The following is a 20,898-nucleotide window of genomic DNA, read 5'->3' on the forward strand; positions in this document are numbered from 1 at the left end:
CACAACAAATCACTTGGATCATGGGCATCTGGGCATCTGTGCATCGATATAGACCGATGGCTGGCTGCACTGTTTGGCTGAGCCGCCGAAAAACAGGCAGGAGGGTTTTGTAGATGCCCGCATGTCTTCTATTTTGTTTTTCGGCAGCACACACTTGTTTTGACAAAAAAAAAAAAAAAAAAAAAAAAAAAAAAAACTCACAGCCGCAGGAGAACTATGAGGCATGTCAGGTAAACACAAACAGCTCCTTCACTGCAGAGATCCTGCTCAGGACTCTGGAGGGGCAAAAGAAAACATTGTTGCAAGGTGTGTAGAGGTGCCACGAGGCCTCTCCTGGCACCCACACCTCTCTGCCTTCTGGATGGCTGGCTAGGGACCGGCCGCCCCGCTATCTGTACAGACAGGAGTACTTCAACAGCCTGCATTATTTAACGGATGGGATCTGTGCTGATAAGTTCCATGTATTTGGGTTCCTTTGGGTCACTTCTGTCAGCCTGTACCTGTGCAAAGTAAACTGAGGGGATGACAACTGTAGTGTTGAACATGCAAGGCTTTATTATGAGAAGAATACCTCATCAGCAGCGATGTCTAAGCCACTCAGCACTTTTGGCACTTACATGTTTTCTTCTTTTTTTTTAACAATATTACAGGGTTTAAAGACACCTTCAGTGCAGATAATCCTCCAAGCAGCTGAGAGTACACTGTGATCACTGCCGCTCTGCAATTAAAAAGGTCAGTTCACACAAATAGCTAAAAACATTTTTACAGTGCACCCTTTAGTGGTCATGTTTAGTTCCTGCTCAGGTTTTTAAATAACCACCGAGTCTTCTGCTGACCTCACAAAAAGGAGGTACAAAGGAATTTTGTTTGTGGTGCTCATACATTTTTGGAAAGAGCTCAAAGGGCAGGGTTTCTGGGTTTGTCACAATTCACAGACCTTGTGTTGTGGGGAACAGTTTTCATCCAAAACCATTATATATTCCAAAAAAGGTATAATAAAAGTATTTAAGTGCCCAGAGGTCTGTGGACTATCCAGATTAGCCGGGACACATTTTTCCCCCAGTACACTTTAGGGTATGGTTGAAAAATGTTTATAAAAAGAGGGTGAACTGACCTTAATAAACAATCACTTTCCTGCTAACACCATGCCAACGTGTGAGGCACAAAAACAAACAATTTAAGCCTTCCCCTACATGGAATATATTAAATCACATTATAAATGCAAAGTTGTGTTCACTGTCATGTCATAAAAAGAAGCAATCCAATATTTGTGTCAGTTTCCTCGATTTTGAGTTGTAAGTGCAGGGATATTCATTTACACGACTCTCTAGAGGTTTGTATGCAGGGCTGGACTTAACATTTCCAGCTTTACATAATACACGTACACAGCAAATGACTCTTCTTTACACTTCTCTATACCTTACACCAACTTGTTCCCCTCCAATCTTAACACAACAAGTTGTACAAGGATGGACTACGTAACCGTAAAACTTCATATAATGTCATCCAATATGCCTGGCCAAATTTTTTTTTCAATTGTATAACTTTGAATTCGGCTAGCTTTTCAGAAATATTTACAGAAACAGATGTGAGGTTATATTGGGTCCAAGAGGCAAGAAATCAACAGGAACAGATAAGAAAGGTTTCAGTGCGGGCCTGGACGGTTCTAATCACATACATGAATGGGGAATACATTCGCACTCACAACGAAGAAATAAATGTACAACATTTCAAACAGTGGTACAAAACATACTTAAATACATATAAAAACATGCATAGTTTCAAATATAGTAAAAAAAATGCAAGGAATTTAACATGCTTGAAACCCTTGAGTGCTTGTTCCTAAGCATAATTTGCACAACATCAAAAACATGCATTCATTTTCTTATACAGGGACATGCATAGTTGAAAGAAAAAAACTGACAAACCAGAAACACACAGAGCAAAGATTCAACTAAGAAAGAAGAACAGTGCAAACATTGATACGAGGTCCAATATGTACCTGGTGTAACATTGGGTTTTATAGGACCAAGTCCAGCATGTGGAGTTCTTATAAAGGGTTAAGTGCAATCGGATTACAAGTCTGTCAAATCCCAATTTAGGGAAACTGACTCCTGTGAAACATTTTTGGGACCTCGGCAAAGCGCTTGTGTTCTGGACCATTCTTGGTATGCCATTCATGGAGGGTCATTTTTGGAGTGTCGTTTCCAAACCGTGTCTGGTAGTTCCTACAAGTAAGCACAGATCCAGAGCCACATATTTCACGTTGGCTAAAACAGGACTTACTTAGGACTCTTTTAAATCCACACCTCTTCATACCTACAAGGAAACAAAGCGAGAATGCCGTACCTGCGTGTGAGATCAGAGGGATGCTGCCACCGTCTTCCATCAGTGCCTGGTTTCTGGTCAGCCACGTGGGTCATCAAGGTCATCAGCTCAGTCATGACATCTTTAGGAAACAAAATTCATTTTTATCTATACCGTTTATATATTTATATTCTTGCATTGCTACGTAAACTTCCATTACCGGCCAGCCTACCTTGATTATCTCCTTTATGCTCTTTCATGTGTCTGGTGACTGACTGGACATACAGCTGCTTCTCACGCTCCCAGTCCCCCTTCTTGTCAAAGATCGCCGGCCTGAAAGAGACATAACCTCTATACAACAATACTTAACCAAAGTCAGCCCTACAAGGCATCGTATGCTTAAGACAGCAACCTAGGAGTATAGTGAAAAGTAAATATGCTCAGTGACTATGGGCCTATTGAAACAGAGAGGCAGATATGTAAAGAAAATATGAGACTTTTATCAAGCATAGACATAGTTGTTCTTCCAACCATTAAGCCACAGCACAAAACTTCCACATTGTGTTTTATGTGGTCACGCTGCTCCCCCTAGTCATGACGGAGGCTACTACAGTACCTTTGAATCCTGGCACTGCTAACACATTTGGCAGTCTCTGGGACTCTGTCCTCATCTGGGCGCGGCACGTTGGGCCTAGCGGTCTGCTCTGACAGAGGACACGCGCTGCTGTTTTACCGCTGGAGGTCTGCTGACTGAGAGCCACAACAACTGATTTCACCTTTAAAAAGAAAAAAAAAAAAAGCACACAAGTTGTGTATGTGAACATACAGTTTGCACACTACAAATTGCACCAAATGACCTCAGTAAAACTAAACTAAATATAGAATAAAACATGACTGCATGTACTCAGGGTCACATCATCAGCTTACCTTAACTTGGAGGGGTAATGTAGTCTCATAAGAAGTGTCTAAAGTGTCGTCCTCTCCAGCAAGTGCGGCTTGAGAAATGGATGACTCAAATATGGGGGAACCAATGTTCCATGCCTCTTCAACATCACCTTCTAAAGGCTCTACATGAGAGGTATGAGACTCCAACACTGGCCCGCTCACAATAGGAGACACATTGTATTGAAATGTGTTTCTACTTGGACTTTGGCAGCTCTCTACATTGCCATAGGGATTGAGACACAAGATGTCTTCAACATCACAGTCAAAGGCAGGTGCAAGGTTTAAGAGGACCTTCTGACACACCAAACGGTCTGGTACGGACCCCTTATCAACGCCTGGCTCTGCTGAGGACCCACATGCCACATGCTCCAAGTGTAGCTGGGAACCGGCACTTTCTATTACTTCACGCCTGACAGTTTTTGTCTCATCCAACAATTCGGGACTAGAGATGGAAAAAGGTGACACTGAGTCCTCTGTTGCAGGAGGGCTGCAGTAGTCCATGAAACACCCAAGGTCCGGCGACAAATCCTGTGGACTGCAGTCCTTTTTTGCTGGAGTCTCATAGCCATCATCAGAGCTTGAAAACTCCAATTTTCTTTTGTTGGCACAAATATTTACCACTTCAATTTTAAAATTTATAAAAGGGTTTGAGGACTTGATCTGTTGGAGACCGGCCTCTTGCTCACTGAAGATCATCCTAGAATATATAGACAGAGGTTTCAAGGGCTTTCCCAGTTCAAGCCCATTGAAAACGTTGTTTGTCGGGGTTTGTGTATTTTTATCCATGTCTGTTGAAAAGAAGAAAGCACATACATCATACCATCAGTTAACTCCCAACAATAATACTCTAAATATGTTATTTTAATTGTGAATTGAAATATGTTTAGCTCAATAAAAAAAAATAAAAAAACTCATGATCAAGACTTTCAATAAAAACTAAAAAAAAAAGAGACATATATATTTTTTCTTTATATCCATAATCCTACATAAGTAGAAGCAAATTACTAACTTAAACCAAATCCCTAAAACACACACACACACACACACACACACACACACACACACACACACACACACACACACACACACACAAGAGAATGCATTTGAAATTTTAAAAATAAACAAAGAGCAAATAGTTTCCAAAGTCACCAGCTGGGTCAGGGTGGTGTACGTGCACGGATGTAACATGTGGCTGTGTTTCCTCTGCGGCTCATCTTAAATGGCGGACTCTTCAAACGCACCAGTGAGCGCGCGTCTAGGGTGGCGCACTGATGAAGCCACCACATGTTCATGAACCTTCCTAATAAAGGCCAACTGTGAGCCCAGCACACCGAGCACCCATGCTCCGCCAACGCGCGTGCGTGTGCGTGTGTGTGTGTGTGTGTGTGTGTGTGCGTGTGTGTTGCACGGACTCACCTCTTGTCCAAAATCAGCCAACTGAAAACTACAACTACCTGTAAACTACAACTACCTGCTGCTCGTCACCCAAGTGTCAATCTCTCTCGGCCGCGCGCACCAGAGCTTGATACAAGAGCGTGAACGCGCGGGTTAAATAGGGCGCTGTTCAAGGTCAACGTTCTATTTTCAGCCATGCACCCCCTAACCAGCGCCTTAGGGTGAAATAAAGATGTAACACACAGCGCTCTGCCATCAGTGTCTGATTTATTAAACTGTCAACACTGAAGATTGCATCGTTGCATTGAATTCAGTTTATGAACTTACACTTATATTGTATTGAATATTTATTAAATAACTACTTTTAAAGTTATTTTTGAATGGATGCTAATTTTAAATATATATTTTTTTAAATCTCACGTACCCCCATTTGAGAACCACTGCTCTAATGAAAGGTGACTGACAACCAGTTCTCACTATAAGAGTTTAGGAGGGCATCTGTGGTTGTCTGCTCTTATGAGGCAAAGAAAGTAGTCTAGCGAATGCAATTGGTGGTGAACTAAACATATTTCCAATAAATAGGTAATGTTTATGAGAGTATATTAATTATCTTAACTAGAAGACAGACTACAGGTCTGTTCCACTATGGTCGCTGGGATGAACAACTGTAATAATGTTTTTATCCGGTAGTTTTATTCATTTTATCCTCCTTATTTTATTGCATCTTACTCTGCTTATTACTTTTGGACTCACATCAATGCTGCACCTTTGGGTTGGAGCAAGCACACTTTGACTTGGTTCAGGCTTGGTGAATGTTGATGATTCCTTGTACAATATCCCAGTTAGACTTGGTTCACCCGGATATTGAGGCCTTCACATGTTTTGTTCAAAAATGAAGAACAAAAATACCACGGGTGAGCCTGATCCTGATATGCACAGAGTTTGAAACCACTGTAGAACCGAACTTTTCTGCTTTCTGTGCTTGTATTTGTGATGGGGGAACCAACACTTCACAATATGATCTAATGATAACATATACCCAGTTTATTAAGGCAAACAGACTCTGCATGCAAAGATCAAAGGGCACTTAAGAGGTCTATTAAAATTACACTGACAGCAGATAGCAATGCAGCCTCTCACACTGCAATACAAATCTATCTCACACTCATTGTATTAATTGATCTTCTATTGCTCTACTATTAAAACGGTTTAAGTCACAACAATTACAATGGAACATATTTCCACTTACCCACCCAGGTTTTATTTACTGGGGACTTGAGGTTTATGCAGACACCCCAGCACAGTGGAGGTAAATAAAACTGGAATCTGTCCAGATGTGGGGCTGATGATTATCTGGAGTAACCAGGACATTGATACTGTTGACATTTTGTATTAGGGAAAAAGTTTAACTGTGATGTTGATGAGTCAATGAGAAACAGTGAATTACACCCACGCCCAGGTTCACAAATGAATAGGTGTTTCAAAATTATGAAAGTGGTGTAAAAGCGCAATTCATAAATCCTTATAGCTTTTAAGTCTGAGACACACTGGTAGTCCAGAGGACTCCTTAGTCACCAAGACCTACTCGTTATTCTACTTCTCTTCTAAAACAGTTATAATTGAATGCCCCATTACAGCTACATGTGCCACTTCATTGAGATTATAGATTTATGGTGCTATCATTCAGCCCTACTCTCACACTCTCACCTCAGTAGTTCATCCGACTTTATCCATTTCTATGATAAGTCTCAAAGAAGGCCGTCTCAGTGTAGTTCTCTTAATGTTTCTGGTACAGCTCATTTTCATATGTTGACCTGCGCCTGGTTTCTCTTTTATGTGTCTGGGGACTGCCCCCGAAGCTTCTATTCCACCTCTCTGTCAAGGATGACTGGCCTGGAACACAAACACTAGTGCAGTAATCTACTATAGACACAAATATGAAATGTAACAGGAAATATACAGTCATCTAGAATACTCAGTGATTTTTATCAGTTTTTTGTTTGATACACATCTTTAGTAATCTTTTTTTCAGACACACTTTTAAAATGTGTAAATGGTCTTGTCACACAGAGATGGGGCAACTAAAGAAATGACAAGTGCTCTCATCACGGCAGTTGACAGACTTCTCCATTTCAGTGTAGTGTAACATGAAAAATCCTGCTTTCACTAAGGTAGATTTTGAAAGACAATCTGTACTCTGCTCCTTTTGGGAAGGCAAATAATCACTTTGAAGAGCATGAGAGAATCTTCCATACGTTTTAGATTTAAACTCAGAAATGATCACAGTAAGTCAGGCTTAGTGTCCATATGTGTCTCAGTGGGTGTTACTTAGTGTAACCTATAGTTACTTTAAGTCCCGCAGGATTCCAGGTGAGAGATCAGTTGTATTGAAGTCAAACTACATCACAGCTCCGACTCACATCACCGACTGACAGAGAGACTGAGACCTTTAATGATTTAAAATGAAGTCTCTTTTCAAACTTGTGCATGTTGGCCTAAAGGTAAGATCAGGGTCAAGATACATTTGTAAACGCACGTGATGGGCTCCGTTTTTAGACTTTCTTAAAAGCTTTGATTTCTTTTCTTTTTTGGCGAGTGGATATTCAATGCTGCTTAACTATTGTTTCCTGCGAGTCAGGCTGCACAGTGTACGACTTCCTACTCTGCTTATCTCTAGCGCACACACGAAAAGACACAAACACACAAACACACACACACACACACACACACACACACGTTCAAGAATTCCAAATCCACACTCGCATGACTTCTGAATAACAATCTCCCAACGGAGTTTGGACTAGATTTCCCCAAAGGTTAACCTCTTTGTGTTTGATAAATCACAAAGATATCACTATTGTCTTGGCCACTATTGTACAACACCCATCATGCTTCCTTTTTTTGAAGGGTTCACATAATAGCAACCCACAACTGAAGGATAATTAGCTCTTATCCAAACAAAACATCACTCTACCTCATCCAGACCAAGCACAGTCTTTGGCTCAGCATGTAGTTGACTAAAATGCCATCTTGATCTCTATGTAAATACCCAAATAGGGATTCCTCATCTGCTGCATTTATTCACAGACAACCACAGCTGATGAATTGACCGGAAAGCAAAACTTCCTCTTTCACTTGCTGACGACAATCAAAACAACTGGTAGCGTTTTTTAATGCAAAACAGTGTGCCATGATTTTCAATGAATGATTCCATAATAAAAATTTCATAAAGCAGACAGAGTAAACAGGACGTATAATTCATGAATAAAAGACATACAATGACTGGACAAAACCACCTCATAATCCAATACAACTATATCGTGACTATATCTCGCTCAATAAACAAAATGTATTTGATAGAAATGTACATTATTGTATCCAAACCCTGTAGCGTATTAAAATAAAATTTAAAACATTTTTATATACTTTGGCATATAAATATTCTAATTATATTTTATATTATGTTATCCAGTATGAACATTCCTAAGAATTTATACCATATCCATCTATTTCTATCAATCTATGGTTATCTGTCGGTCCATCTATCCATCTATATCTATGTATCATAAATACAGGCCTGCTTAAAACCGTCTGTATTTCTCTGTGCAGGGAATGACTGAGATATGTCGTCTTCAGATAGACATTAAGAGGAGTTGCTGTAAGGCTTCCGTACGCTTCTCTTAGCTCTCACAGCTTTGGTTAACACTGACAACAATAAGGGGGACCTGTCTGGACCCTTATAGGACACTGCATTGATACTTGGCTTTGGTCCTTAAAAAGTGCACTTGAAGCAATATGAGTCCACCTGCTTCCTCAGCCTCAAGAACTACTCATCTGTGAATCAATACATAACAGTCAATTATTATAAAGGCTGAGACTGTTAAAATACTGTTTGTTTGCGACACGTGCTACCGAGCTGAAATTGTGCTTTGTCAGACATAACAGAAGTTTGAGCGCACCAAATATAAGACTGATAAAAGGCCACTTGTGGACAATATTAGCGAGGGACAATTATTAAAGACAACTGTGGTGGATCGTGTCTTAATGAGTTGAAGCAGCCAAAGAACTGATGGCCAATAGATGTTTCAGCTACTAACACAGTCCTTGGTAACAGTAACATGTTTGACACTCTGACTTGAATTAATAACACAAATCAGATATCTCAAATATGGAGGCACATTCTAAGTTACTAAAAATGTATCAAGTTATGACACGCTCGACCAAATGAAAAGAGAAATGAGGAATGTCTTTCTACGCGTTCCCCGCCTTCACTTCAGCAGCTCTTGGGTCCCCGTCTACACCATCACAGCAGACTAAATTATTTGGTTGGCTCAAGCTGAATTTCCTATCAAGAAGAAATAAAATGATCACTCAAACCTTGCCTGATGAGTGCAATGCATGCCATTTAAATACTGTGATAAAAAAAGGTACCTGTTTTTTTTATGTTTGAATTTGTAAAACAGGAAACCAAGGAGCCCCAACAGCAAGACAGCAAAAACAGGAACACAAACAGCAGTAGCCACGCCTGTCAGGAGAAAAGAGAGTTTATATTACAACAGACAACATTGATGTCACCTCACATTAACAACGTCTCAGGTTTGGGCTGCGAAAGACAAATAGCAAGAGACTTATCAAACATCTGCATAGATTACCTACCTTTTGGTTTCGGAGACCTCATGAGGATTTTTACAGTGCAGTTGGCTGTAAAAACAAGACATCCTTACATCAGAACGTTAGATAAATTGAAACACACGTTTCTCCTCAAAACAAAATGTATGAGAACACGATTAATATCTAAGGTACAACTGGATGAGACAATCTGACACAAGGTAAAGGGTAGAACAAAGTGACAATATGAGTTTAAAATACCCTTCACAGACAGAGTCAAGACTGACAGGAAAAGATACTCACGCTGACAGTGAGTCCTGTAACCGATCCCCTATGGAGAAGAAACAAAGGGGCAATACAGGGAGTTTATTATTGACAGAAAGACGACATTTTAAATAAATATATGCAGCTTTATGTTTTTAGTAGCTTTGATGTCAAAGTTTTTACAGCTTATCCATGGGGCCATTATCTGACTCCCAAAGGACAATAAACCTAACTTTTCAATCCCTTAAACACACAATATAATTTGGACTGAAACAGTTTGCCTCGTAGAATTCAGAAAATGATGAGTGAATTGCTGTATTTCTTTTCCCATCACTTATATTTTTGCATAATAATAGCTTATCTAACGAGCCTCCCAGTGTGCAGTGCTATTTTTTTGTACGGTAAAAAGAGTAATACCTCTGAGATGCAGCTTTGTGTGAAGGTGATATTGTCCAAGCATTTTGAGGTGATGAGCTCGTTGATGCTGTGTCTCACCACCATATCAGGGTTGATCCCAATGTGATTTGCAAGCACATGTTTCTAAAGTCAATATGGAGAGGGGGGAAACACATCAGTCTGTTACACAAACCATACAACCCTCAGGTACATGTCTGAACCAGGGAGGCTTCAGTTTTATGTTAATCCAAACAAGCTCAGCCATCAAACTGCAAGTAACTGATCATTTATTGTGAGTCATATATTTATCAGAAAACTATTATAGCTCGTCTAACTTACACCGTCCGCCCAAGAGAACTCGCAGTCGGATCCACTGACATTTGTGACACGAGGGACGTCTGAGATGCTGTACACTGTTTGCTCAGAAGACAGTGAGTATGGAGAGGCAGTGCAGTCAATGCTCCATGCCATTTCAAGTTGGAGAAAGCCGACTGGGGACAAACAAAAAAAATACACCAGTAGAAGCATGAGCAGGTTACAAAATGCTCTAATATATTAACTGACATAGCAAACATGCACAGAGAGTAGTCATGCCAACACTGCCACTTAAATGATAAACATCAATAATCCATTTATAGTTGTGCTGCCCCAGATCTCTTTCTTTTTATTTACATTTAAATTGAAACGTGGCTTTTGAATTATTCTGAAATACACATGGGACTATACCATTCAAAACACGCAATGCTTTATCTACTGCACAGTAACAAACTCTATCTAGATTGTCAAGATTGTCATTGTATGTGTATTTATTGTCTGTGTCTGTGTAGTTGAGCTGCTGCAACACTCGAATTTCCCCATGGGGATCAATAAAGGAATATAATAATAATAATAATAATAATAATAATAAGTGCTGGAGCGTCTAGTTGCTTTTTCAACCCCTCTTCTGCCCCTAGTGGTCACAAGCGGTACAACCCGCGTCAGTGGGTGTAGGGGAGTGTACTCTCATGCCGGGTGAGTCAGTGTATTTGCGGTGTTATCTGTGGATTTGCAGGTCATCTGTGGTTGTTGTCGGAAGCTACGGCCCACAGCAGCGTGTTACTGTCCGCTTATACATCGAGATAATCCTTTACAAAGGGTCTCTACATTATGAATGAACTTTAAATAGAAAACACGTATAACACAAACACCTCGTCTTCCATAGACGTTTTCTTGACATATTACAGGTAAAATAATCAGAGCATATATTCAGAGAATATTAAAAAAAAAAAAAAAAAAAAAAAAAAAAAAAAAAAAAAACAGCGCTAAATGCTGGCTGAGGGCTACCAAACGGAATTTCGTTGTATCACTACAATGACAATAAAAAACCTCTGTATCCTTTAAATCATATTGATCTGTGACGCGCGTCTCTTTCGGCGCACCGAGAGACTCCAACTTCAACCACTACTGAAGTCAGAAGTTATAAAGTGATCAGACAAACGTTGAACACTCACGTCTTTGCATTCTTTTGATGAGCAGGTCACAGGTTTTTGGTTTTAATCAAATTAAGCTTTAAAAACTACTCACAGGCACAGAAGCAGCACACCGCGGGCTGCATCCTCTCCGCTGCTGCTGGTTTGTATCAGACAGTCAATATGAGACCATTTAGCCGCAAACTTCCGGATTTACAGCATAACTTGTGACCTTTTTGAAGCACTTTAATCCTGTTCCTCCTCTTCCTGTGCCTTCCCCTCAGGTCTTGGCTTTGTGTAGTTTAGATTATGTTTGTTGTTCAGTTTTACAAGATATTCTTAGATTTTAAATGAATTCATTTATTTTATTTATTTGTTTTTAAGCGTTTTATTATTATTATATTTGATTATTGTGATTGTTTTTACCCTGTACAGCACCTTGAGATTTCATTGTATTTTAAAATGTGCTATATAAATAAAATCCATTATTATTATTATTATTATTATTATTATTATTATTATTATTACACTTGTTGTGGCAGTCCTAAACAGGAAACTAAACGCCGTCTTGTCTGGGTTCATAACATCATCCGTTTCACTGAATCCAGCAAGCCCCATCGGCTGCTTCACTACAGCTGTATGGACCGAAAATAAACTATTTTACTGTGATTTAATTGCAATAAATGTACAAAAAGGGACGCCGAAATAACAACATAATGATGGTTGTTTTGAAAAAAAGTCTGTTTTGTTAGTTCTCTCTGCAAGACGACAAGGAAATCACTAATTAAAATGCTTGTTTTGTGAACGGAGCTCGGGTCGACTGGTGCTGGACTTTGCTTTCTATGTAAACTAAACGCGCGCTTCAGCATAGTGAAGTACATTGTTCTATGTCACCAAATTTGACCTGAAGAAGCGTGCAATATAATATTGTAGTGTCATCAACACACATCCTTCCACACAACCAGGCATGGGGAAGTGGAGGGTGAGGGGTGGAAGGGTGTGTCTGCCGCTCCCACTGATCTTGATTTCTTCAGCAAGACTCATCTTTATCTGACTTAAATCTGACTTACCTTTCATGTGACTTAATTACTTCACACTTATTTACTTCACCTTTATACATTCTGCACTGACCTCAATACACCAAAAGCCTCCCAACACATCCTCAACAAAAGTTGCTAAAATATAATGGACATATTTATGATGAGGAACAACCCATAGGCCCACTGTACACTGTGGATGGGGTTTGTGTGCATTACTTAAACCATGTAGGCCTCCTACAGCTTGATTAAGAAGCATGTTAAGACTTTGTTATAAGAGTATAAATCATGAACTTAAATGATGCATGTCTGGCGATGATTTCATTTCAGACCCATGCATTTGCTCAGCCTCTCTGAAAGCACAACAGTACCTATTCTCATAGAAATATATATATATATATATATATATATATATATATATATATATATATATATATATATATATATATATATATATATATATATATATCGGTTTTTTTATCAAACTGTTTGTCAGATACCCATATTTACATTCACATACACTTTGCCCCCTGCTTCTGTCTTCTGAGCTGCACATTTGTTAGTGTTAAAACAGTTTTGAACCCAGTTAGACTGAAACATCTGAGCTGTGGTGGCAGCAGTTGATATTGGCAACTGGAAAAGCTGAAAAAAGCCAGACAGGCAGATGATAATGGCTCTCTGCTCGATAGCTAAATAATATAAAATACGGCAATAACAATTCATCACAGCAAACTCACAGTGTGGTTATTTGAATGTCATAGTCAAACAAATATGTCAGTAACTTTGAAGGATGAAATCAACAAACACAACTATGTTTTCCTTCAAACAGATATCTGGCCTCTGGCTGGAGAGGAAACTTGTCAATCTGAAAGATATCAAACAAGGCAAATCCAACTGAAATACAAACTTCACATGCGCCTAACACAAAGTGTTGGCTATGACTTGATTTCAAGGTAACAGATAATTGTTTCTGTCTTAATGCTGGCCTGTTTCAGAGTCAAAGTCCCCCAGCTGCAAACCTCCTAAGCCTGGACACCTGATCGTTATCACAACAAATATTATAATAGCATTTCTAATGTTCATCATTACATAAACATAATGACTAACAAATTCCATTAAAATAAATAACTCTATTGTTATCTTTACCGACACCAGTTTTATTACCACTGCTTGAAACACAAACCCATTACAGCTAGTGCTTCTACTACAACAAAGGATGCCACTAATATCATTACTGCTACCACACAATTATAAGATGGCTTTATCATTGACTGTATATCATTGAGATACAGTTAACCTGTTTATTTATTTCATGTGTATATTTGCTTTTTGAACCTTATTGATAATCTGAATTGTTTATATTTAGTTTTATCTGCACTCTAGCACTCTCTATTTAGCACTTTAGATTAGCCACAGCTTGTCCAACTGATACATTTGTTTGTAAATGCCATGCCCTATCAAAGTAAAATCAAAGGCCCTATCAAAGTAAAATCAAAGGCCCTATCAAAGTAAAATCAAAGGCCCTATCAAAGCGAATATCAAACATGGGCCCTTGAATCATAATATAAAATGACATTTAACAAGACAGAATATCTTCTTTATATCGCCCGACACTTTAAGTTCTTCTACTAGTTATTGGTAAATGTACTAACCCTGCTGCTGAGAAGGAAGCAGGGCCCCTAAAAGCTACTAATAGTTAGTGTTAACAGTGTTACATCCCGGCTCTCAGGCTGCAACATGAAGGAGAAAAGACGGGGGTATATCTAATAAATAGGTACATTTATTTAACAAATCACAATAACTAAACAAAGCCAACAAAACAGCAGCTGGGTCAGCCAAGGAAAAGCCCCCGGAGGAGAGAGCCGCCCTCCCTGTTCAGGTGCTGAGTCATTATGACTGGGACTCTACGATGCTCAGGTGTGACTCATCAGCAGCAATCAACAACCTGAAAGACAAAGAACCAGCAAACAGGACACAGAGCCCTACTGGAAAGGAGGGGTCATCACACATACCGACAGCTCTAACATTTATTTTCCAACGAGATACGGATTTTAAATATACAGATTTCATACAAACCGGTTGTAGTGCATTCCCCAGCCAGCCAACCAATCTCCGCTCTGCAACCCAGCAACTCCAACGAGTGGAGAAGCATTTAAGAGTGAGGGCAGAGAAGGAAGGCCAGAGAGATTCCTCAGTGATATGGTACAGCACAGATTTAAAAACAAGTTTTCTTGGGAGGGCCGGTCCTTGCATGGAGATGCAAGAACGAATGGTGAACACACAGAACTGGAATTTCCATAATTACCAGCTACCAGAACACACGGAACTGAACTATCGTAAGCGTTAACACAAGTAGCAACCACAAGTTCCTCTAACACAAGGCTCAGTAAAACTCAGTGAATGAGAGAAACGCCAGCTTTCCTCTCTGCGAGATCGCGTGTTAATCCGCATCATAGTAGTGACTGGAACCTGCTTCACCCCCGGTGTGTGAAGGAGAGGTACCGCAGGTCCTTCCTTCCTGCTGCTGTCAGGTTGCACAATGAACTCTGCTCCCAGCAGACCACATGACACATGACAATAAAAACATGACAATAAAAACCTGTACAATACATTACACTGTGCAATAATAGTTAAAATAGTTTTTTCTGTCTGTAAATATTATATTTCAGTTATTGTTGTTTTTCTACTGTTTTTATTGCTTATTTATAATACTTGGTTTTTTTTTTATCTTGTCTTTCTTTACTATGTCTCTTGTGTGCACTTTACTCTATGCTGCTGTAAGCCTGCAAATTTCCCCGCTGCGGGACTAATAAAGGATTATCTTATCTCTTATCTTATCTTAAAAAGAAGCTAAAGCCAGCTTTCTCTGGAGGCCGTCGGGAGGAGGAAGACTCTATTGGATTTATGTTGCTCTGTCTGATGTATGGACATCAATAATAATCAATAATCCAGAACTTCCTCAACGGGTTTAAGTTACAATTTGAAATGAATTAAAGTGGCTTCACCTTCGGTTTGTTATGGCAGACAAGGGGGATAATATACGCATACAGTCTGCCAAGACCCATAGCAGTGAGGGTTTGATTCTTAAATAGGTTCACTAAACATTGTGGTATTGTGATTTACAAGGGTTATTCTCCGTGGCATTGCAGCCAGAGGCTTCGACACTTTCTTAAATCTCGATCACAAAAACCCAAACACGACACAGAACGTTCGAGTCTCGTCCAGAAACAGCGGGTAATGTTGGCAGCCATTGTTGAACACGCGACAGACTGGGAAATCGACCTCTGCACACCTGTGACCCCGATATTTAGCACACCTGTTTCTCATTGGTTGAAACAGTCACGCCATGTTAATGTTTGCATTTATTCACAGACACCCACAGCTGATGACTAGAAAGCTTTCACACAACTCTTCTTTTCAAACGGTATCATTTTTTAATGCAAAACAATGTGCCATGATTTTAAATGATTGATCCATAATACAAATATCATAAAGCAGACAGAGTAAACAGGATGTATAATTCATGAATAAAAGACATACAATGACTGGACAAAACCACCTCACAATCCAATACAACTATATCGTCACTATATTTCGCTCAATAAACTAAATGTATTGTATAGAATTACATTGTACACATTATTGTATCCAAACCCTGTAGCGTATTGAAATATAAAACATTAAAAAAGAATTTGGCATATAAATATTCTAATTATATTCTATATTTTGTGTGATATCCAGTATGAACATCTATATCTATGTATCATAAATACAGGCCTGCTTGAAACCGTCTGTATTTCTCTGTGCAGGGAATGACTGAGATATGTCGTCTTCAGATAGACATTAAGAGGAGTTGCTGTAAGGCTTCCGTACGCTTCTCTTAGCTCTCACAGCTTTGGTTAACACTGACAACAATAAGGGGGACCTGTCTGGACCCTTATAGGACACTGCATTGATACTTGGCTTTGGTCCTTAAAAAGTGCACTTGAAGCAATATGAGTCCACCTGCTTCCTCAGCCTCAAGAACTACTCATCTGTGAATCAATACATAACAGTCAATTATTATAAAGGCTGAGACTGTTAAAATACTGTTTGTTTGCAACACGTGCTACCGAGCTGAAATTGTGCTTTGTCAGACATAACAGAAGTTTGAGCGCACCAAATATAAGACTGATAAAAGGCCACTTGTGGACAATATTAGCGAGGGACAATTATTAAAGACAACAGTGGTGGATCGTGTCTTAATGAGTTGAAGCAGCCAAAGAACTGATGGCCAATAGATGTTTCAGCTACTAACACAGTCCTTGGTGACAGTAACATGTTTGACACTCTGACTTGAATGAATAACACAAATCAGATATCTCAAATATGGAGGCACATTCTAAGTTACTAAAAATGTATCAAGTTATGACACGCTCGACCAAATGAAAAGAGAAATGAGGAATGTCTTTCTACGCGTTCCCCGCCTTCACTTCAGCAGCTCTTGGGTCCCCGTCTACACCATCACAGCAGACTAAATTATTTGGTTGGCTCCAGCTGAATTTCCTATCAAGAAAAATAAATTACTCAAACCTTGCCTGATGAGTGCAATGCATGCTATTTAAATACTGTTATCAAAAAGGTACCTTTTTTTTTATGTTTGAGTTTGTAAAACAGGCAGACACAGAGGAGCCCCAACAGCAAGACAGCAAAAATAGGAACACAAACAGCAGTAGCCACGCCTGTCAGGAGAAAAGAGAGTTTGACAGTTAATATTACAACAGACAACATTTTATTTGACCTCAAAAGTCTAGTTGTTCATTTATATAGCATATATATCATGATAAATGGCTTTTTTGTTGTTCACTACAATTCATGCATAATTGAGACAACTTTTCACACTTTAAAGAACATCATTATCTGACAAAATGTGGGAGGAGAATGGGCATAGTGCATTTTCTAAGCATACATGTACTGTATATGAATGAATAAATCCCCCCATTGATGCTGCAATTTACTGTTAAATTCATAAATGAGTTGGTCAGGCAGGGCGCCCTCATGTTGTCACAGGTTTGATCCCCCTGCCACACTGTAACTGGTGATAAGAGTAACATATGTTTACAAAAGGTAAGACCAGCGTTTCTGAGGCCTCAGGCAGAAATCTGCGAAATCTGCGAAAATCTAGGGGTCATTTTTGACAAATCCTTGTCGTTTGACTGGCATGTTAAACAGCTGTCCAAAACTAGTTTTTTCCACCTCAGAAACATTGGTAAACTGAGATCTCTTGTATCACAATCTGAACTGGAGATGCTCCTACATTATTTCCTCCCACATTGACTACTGTAACGCCCTATTTTCAGTACATCTGCACTTAATCGTTTACAGTCAATCCAGAATGACCACTACACGGTCAGACTCCGTCATATGTAGCAGAACTTCTTCACCCCCGTTTATCAGCCCGCACTCTACGGTCAAACAACTTGAATTTGCTTTCGGTACCACGCACTCGCCTTAGGACCCGTGGTGACCGAGCCTTTGAGGCAGTAGCTCCAAAACTATGGAACGCTCTGCTAGTGCACCTACGGTTATCTGAATCTGTGACTTCTTTCAAATGCCTTCTTAGAAAGGCCTTTGTATAAAGCTCATGCTCCAGGTCTGCTTTTAACTTCTGTTTTTATTGTTTATTGACTGTCTTTTGTACCTTTTTAACACGCTTTAATGTTTTATGTCTTGTTTTTATTGATTTGTTTTTGTTTTCTTGCTTGACTGTTATTCCGCTGCTGTTAAGAACTTTGTGACCCCTGTCTGTGAAAAGCGCTTTGTAAAGCGATTATTATCATTATTATTTTTTTATTTTTTATTTTTATTTGCTTTAGGAAAAAGCCAACATAGCATACCAACTTGGACTCCCTCAAGCTCAGACTTAAACAGGAAGTATTGAGCATTATTGCTCAATGTGCGCATTGATGTCACCTCACATTAACAACGTCTCAGGTTTGGGCTGCGAAAGACAAATAGCAAGAGACTCATCAAACATCTGCATAGATTACCTACCTTTTGGTTTCGGAGACCTCATGAGGATTTTTACAGTGCAGTTGGCTGTAAAAACAAGACATCCTTACATCAGAACGTTAGATAAATTGAAACACACGTTTCTCCTCAAAACAAAATGTATGAGAACACGATTAATATCTAAGGTACAACTGGATGAGACAATCTGACACAAGGTAAAGGGTAGCACTTAACCCTTCACAGACAAAGTTAAGACTGACAGGAAAAGATACTCACGCTTACAGTGAGTCCTGTAACCGATCCCCTATGGAGAAGAAACAAAGGGGCAATACAGGGAGTTTATTATTGACAGAAAGACGACATGTATTTTTGCATAATAATAGCTTATCTAACGAGCCTCCCAGTGTGCAGTGCTATTTTTTTGTACGGTAAAAAGAGTAATACCTCTGAGATGCAGCTTTGTGTGAAGGTGATATTGTCCAAGCATTTCGAGGTGATGAGCTCGTTGATGCTGTGTCTCACCACCATATCAGGGTTGATCCCAATGTGATTTGCAAGCACATGTTTCTAAAGTCAATATGGAGAGGGGGGAAACACATCAAACACAAACCATACAACCCTCAGGTACATGTCTGAATCAGGGAGGCTTCAGTTTTATGTTAATCCAAACAAGCTCAGCCATCAAACTGCAAGTAACTGATCATTTATTGTGAGTCATATATTTATCAGAAAACTATTATAGCTCGTCTAACTTACACCGTGCGCCCAAGAGAACTCGCAGTCGGATCCACTGACATTTGTGACACGAGGGACGTCTGAGATGCTGTACACTGTTTGCTCAGAAGACAGTGAGTATGGAGAGGCAGTGCAGTCAATGCTCCATGCCATTTCAAGTTGGAGAAAGCCGACTGGGGACAAACAAAAAAAATACACCAGTAGAAGCATGAGCTGGTTACAAAATGCTCTAATATATTAACTGACATAGCAAACATGCACAGAGAGTAGTCATGCCAACACTGCCACTTAAATGATAAACATCAATAATCCATTTATAGTTGTGCTGCCCCAGATCTCTTTCTTTTTATTTACATTTAAATTGAAACGTGGCTTTTGAATTATTCTGAAATACACATGGGACTATACCATTCAAAACACGCAATGCTTTATCCACTGCACAGTAACAAACTCTATCTAGATTGTCAAGATTGTCATTGTATGTGTATTTATTGTCTGTGTCTGTGTAGTTGAGCTGCTGCAACACTCGAATTTCCCCCATGGGGATCAATAAAGGAATATAATAATAATAATAATAATAAGTGCTGGAGCGTCTATTGCTTTTTCAACCCCTCTTCTGCCCCTAGTGGTCACAAGCGGTACAACCCGCGTCAGTGGGTGTAGGGGAGTGTACTTTCATGCCGGGTGAGTCAGTGTATTTGCGGGTGAGTCAGTGTATTTGCGGTGTTATCTGTGGTTGTTGTCGGAGGCTACGGCCCACAGCAGCGTGTTACTGTCCGCTTATACATCGAGATAAGCAAGATACCGTCCCGTAACCTCCTTTACAAAGGGTCTCTACATTATGAATGGACTTTAAATAGAAAACACGCAGTGGTGTAGTCTAGGTTTTTGTAGTGGGCATACTGTGAAGATTCCCTATTAGCCTCTTCGACACCCATCCTAAAAACACCGTCACACTCACTGTTGCATACAGTAGCCTACAACCACCAAAGTAATTCCGATTATTCAACACTTAATATGTCATAAGTTTCTAGGACAATGAATAGTCAAATTAAAATCACCATTAGGCACTAGCATCAAACACTATACTACTGTATATGTAACCGGCCTGGCCTGAGTACTAATGTGTGAAGGAGACAAAGGGATACTTGAATCTTTTGCACAGGACATTTATTGCTGCTCCTGCATGCTTCTGTTCAACAGAGTTGGTCTTTTGTCAACAATTGCAACTCAATAAAAAAAATACCCTATATAAGAAGCAATAATTACAAAATAAAAACATGTTCTTTCGAATTATGTTTCCCACCCTAGAGTACTTAAATAATAAATTAAACATATCAGCTATAGAAATAACATCTGTTCAGTGTTTAACAAAGAAAAACAGTACATCCTCAAAAACGACCATCAGAGGGTGCATGACAGAAATAAAACAAACACAACAATCCCTTCAATATTCAGTATGACAGTTCTGTGACAGAACAATGACGCAAGTGACGCGTCATTGCGCAATTCTAAAGTGGGCATACGGAAATGTTGGTGCATGAGAAGAAGATGACAGGAGACTAATGTTTCACTCTTTCAATTGCTCTAATCTGAGCTCTTACTGTTGTCTTCTGTTGACTACTTGTTGTGTGGTTTACACATTAATATGGGAGGACTGGACACACACACACGCACACACACGCACACACACGCGAGGAGGAGGGGCTCGGCCCACTAACGTGCAGAGATGCAGGGGCAGCTTCGCGCTTCGTAACAGAGACAGGGCAGAG

General features: G+C 39.6%; 1 protein-coding gene across 1 annotated transcript; it reads right to left on the bottom strand.

Annotated features, from left to right (window-relative positions):
- Positions 1-429: 429 nt before the first annotated feature.
- On the bottom strand, positions 430-4,785 carry LOC129103773 (S100P-binding protein-like). Its single transcript, XM_054614365.1, has 6 exons — positions 4,669-4,785; positions 3,235-4,040; positions 2,924-3,083; positions 2,540-2,656; positions 2,350-2,449; positions 430-2,228 (listed from the first exon to the last, which is right to left on the bottom strand). The coding sequence occupies exons 2-6, from the start codon at positions 4,036-4,038 to the stop codon at positions 2,099-2,101; spliced, it is 1,311 nt and encodes a 436-aa protein (XP_054470340.1). The 5' UTR covers positions 4,039-4,040; positions 4,669-4,785; the 3' UTR covers positions 430-2,098.
- Between the last annotated feature and the right edge of the window lie 16,113 nt (positions 4,786-20,898).

This window comes from Anoplopoma fimbria, chromosome 15 (genome assembly GCF_027596085.1).
Source record: "Anoplopoma fimbria isolate UVic2021 breed Golden Eagle Sablefish chromosome 15, Afim_UVic_2022, whole genome shotgun sequence".
NCBI classification, from domain to species: domain Eukaryota; kingdom Metazoa; phylum Chordata; class Actinopteri; order Perciformes; family Anoplopomatidae; genus Anoplopoma; species Anoplopoma fimbria.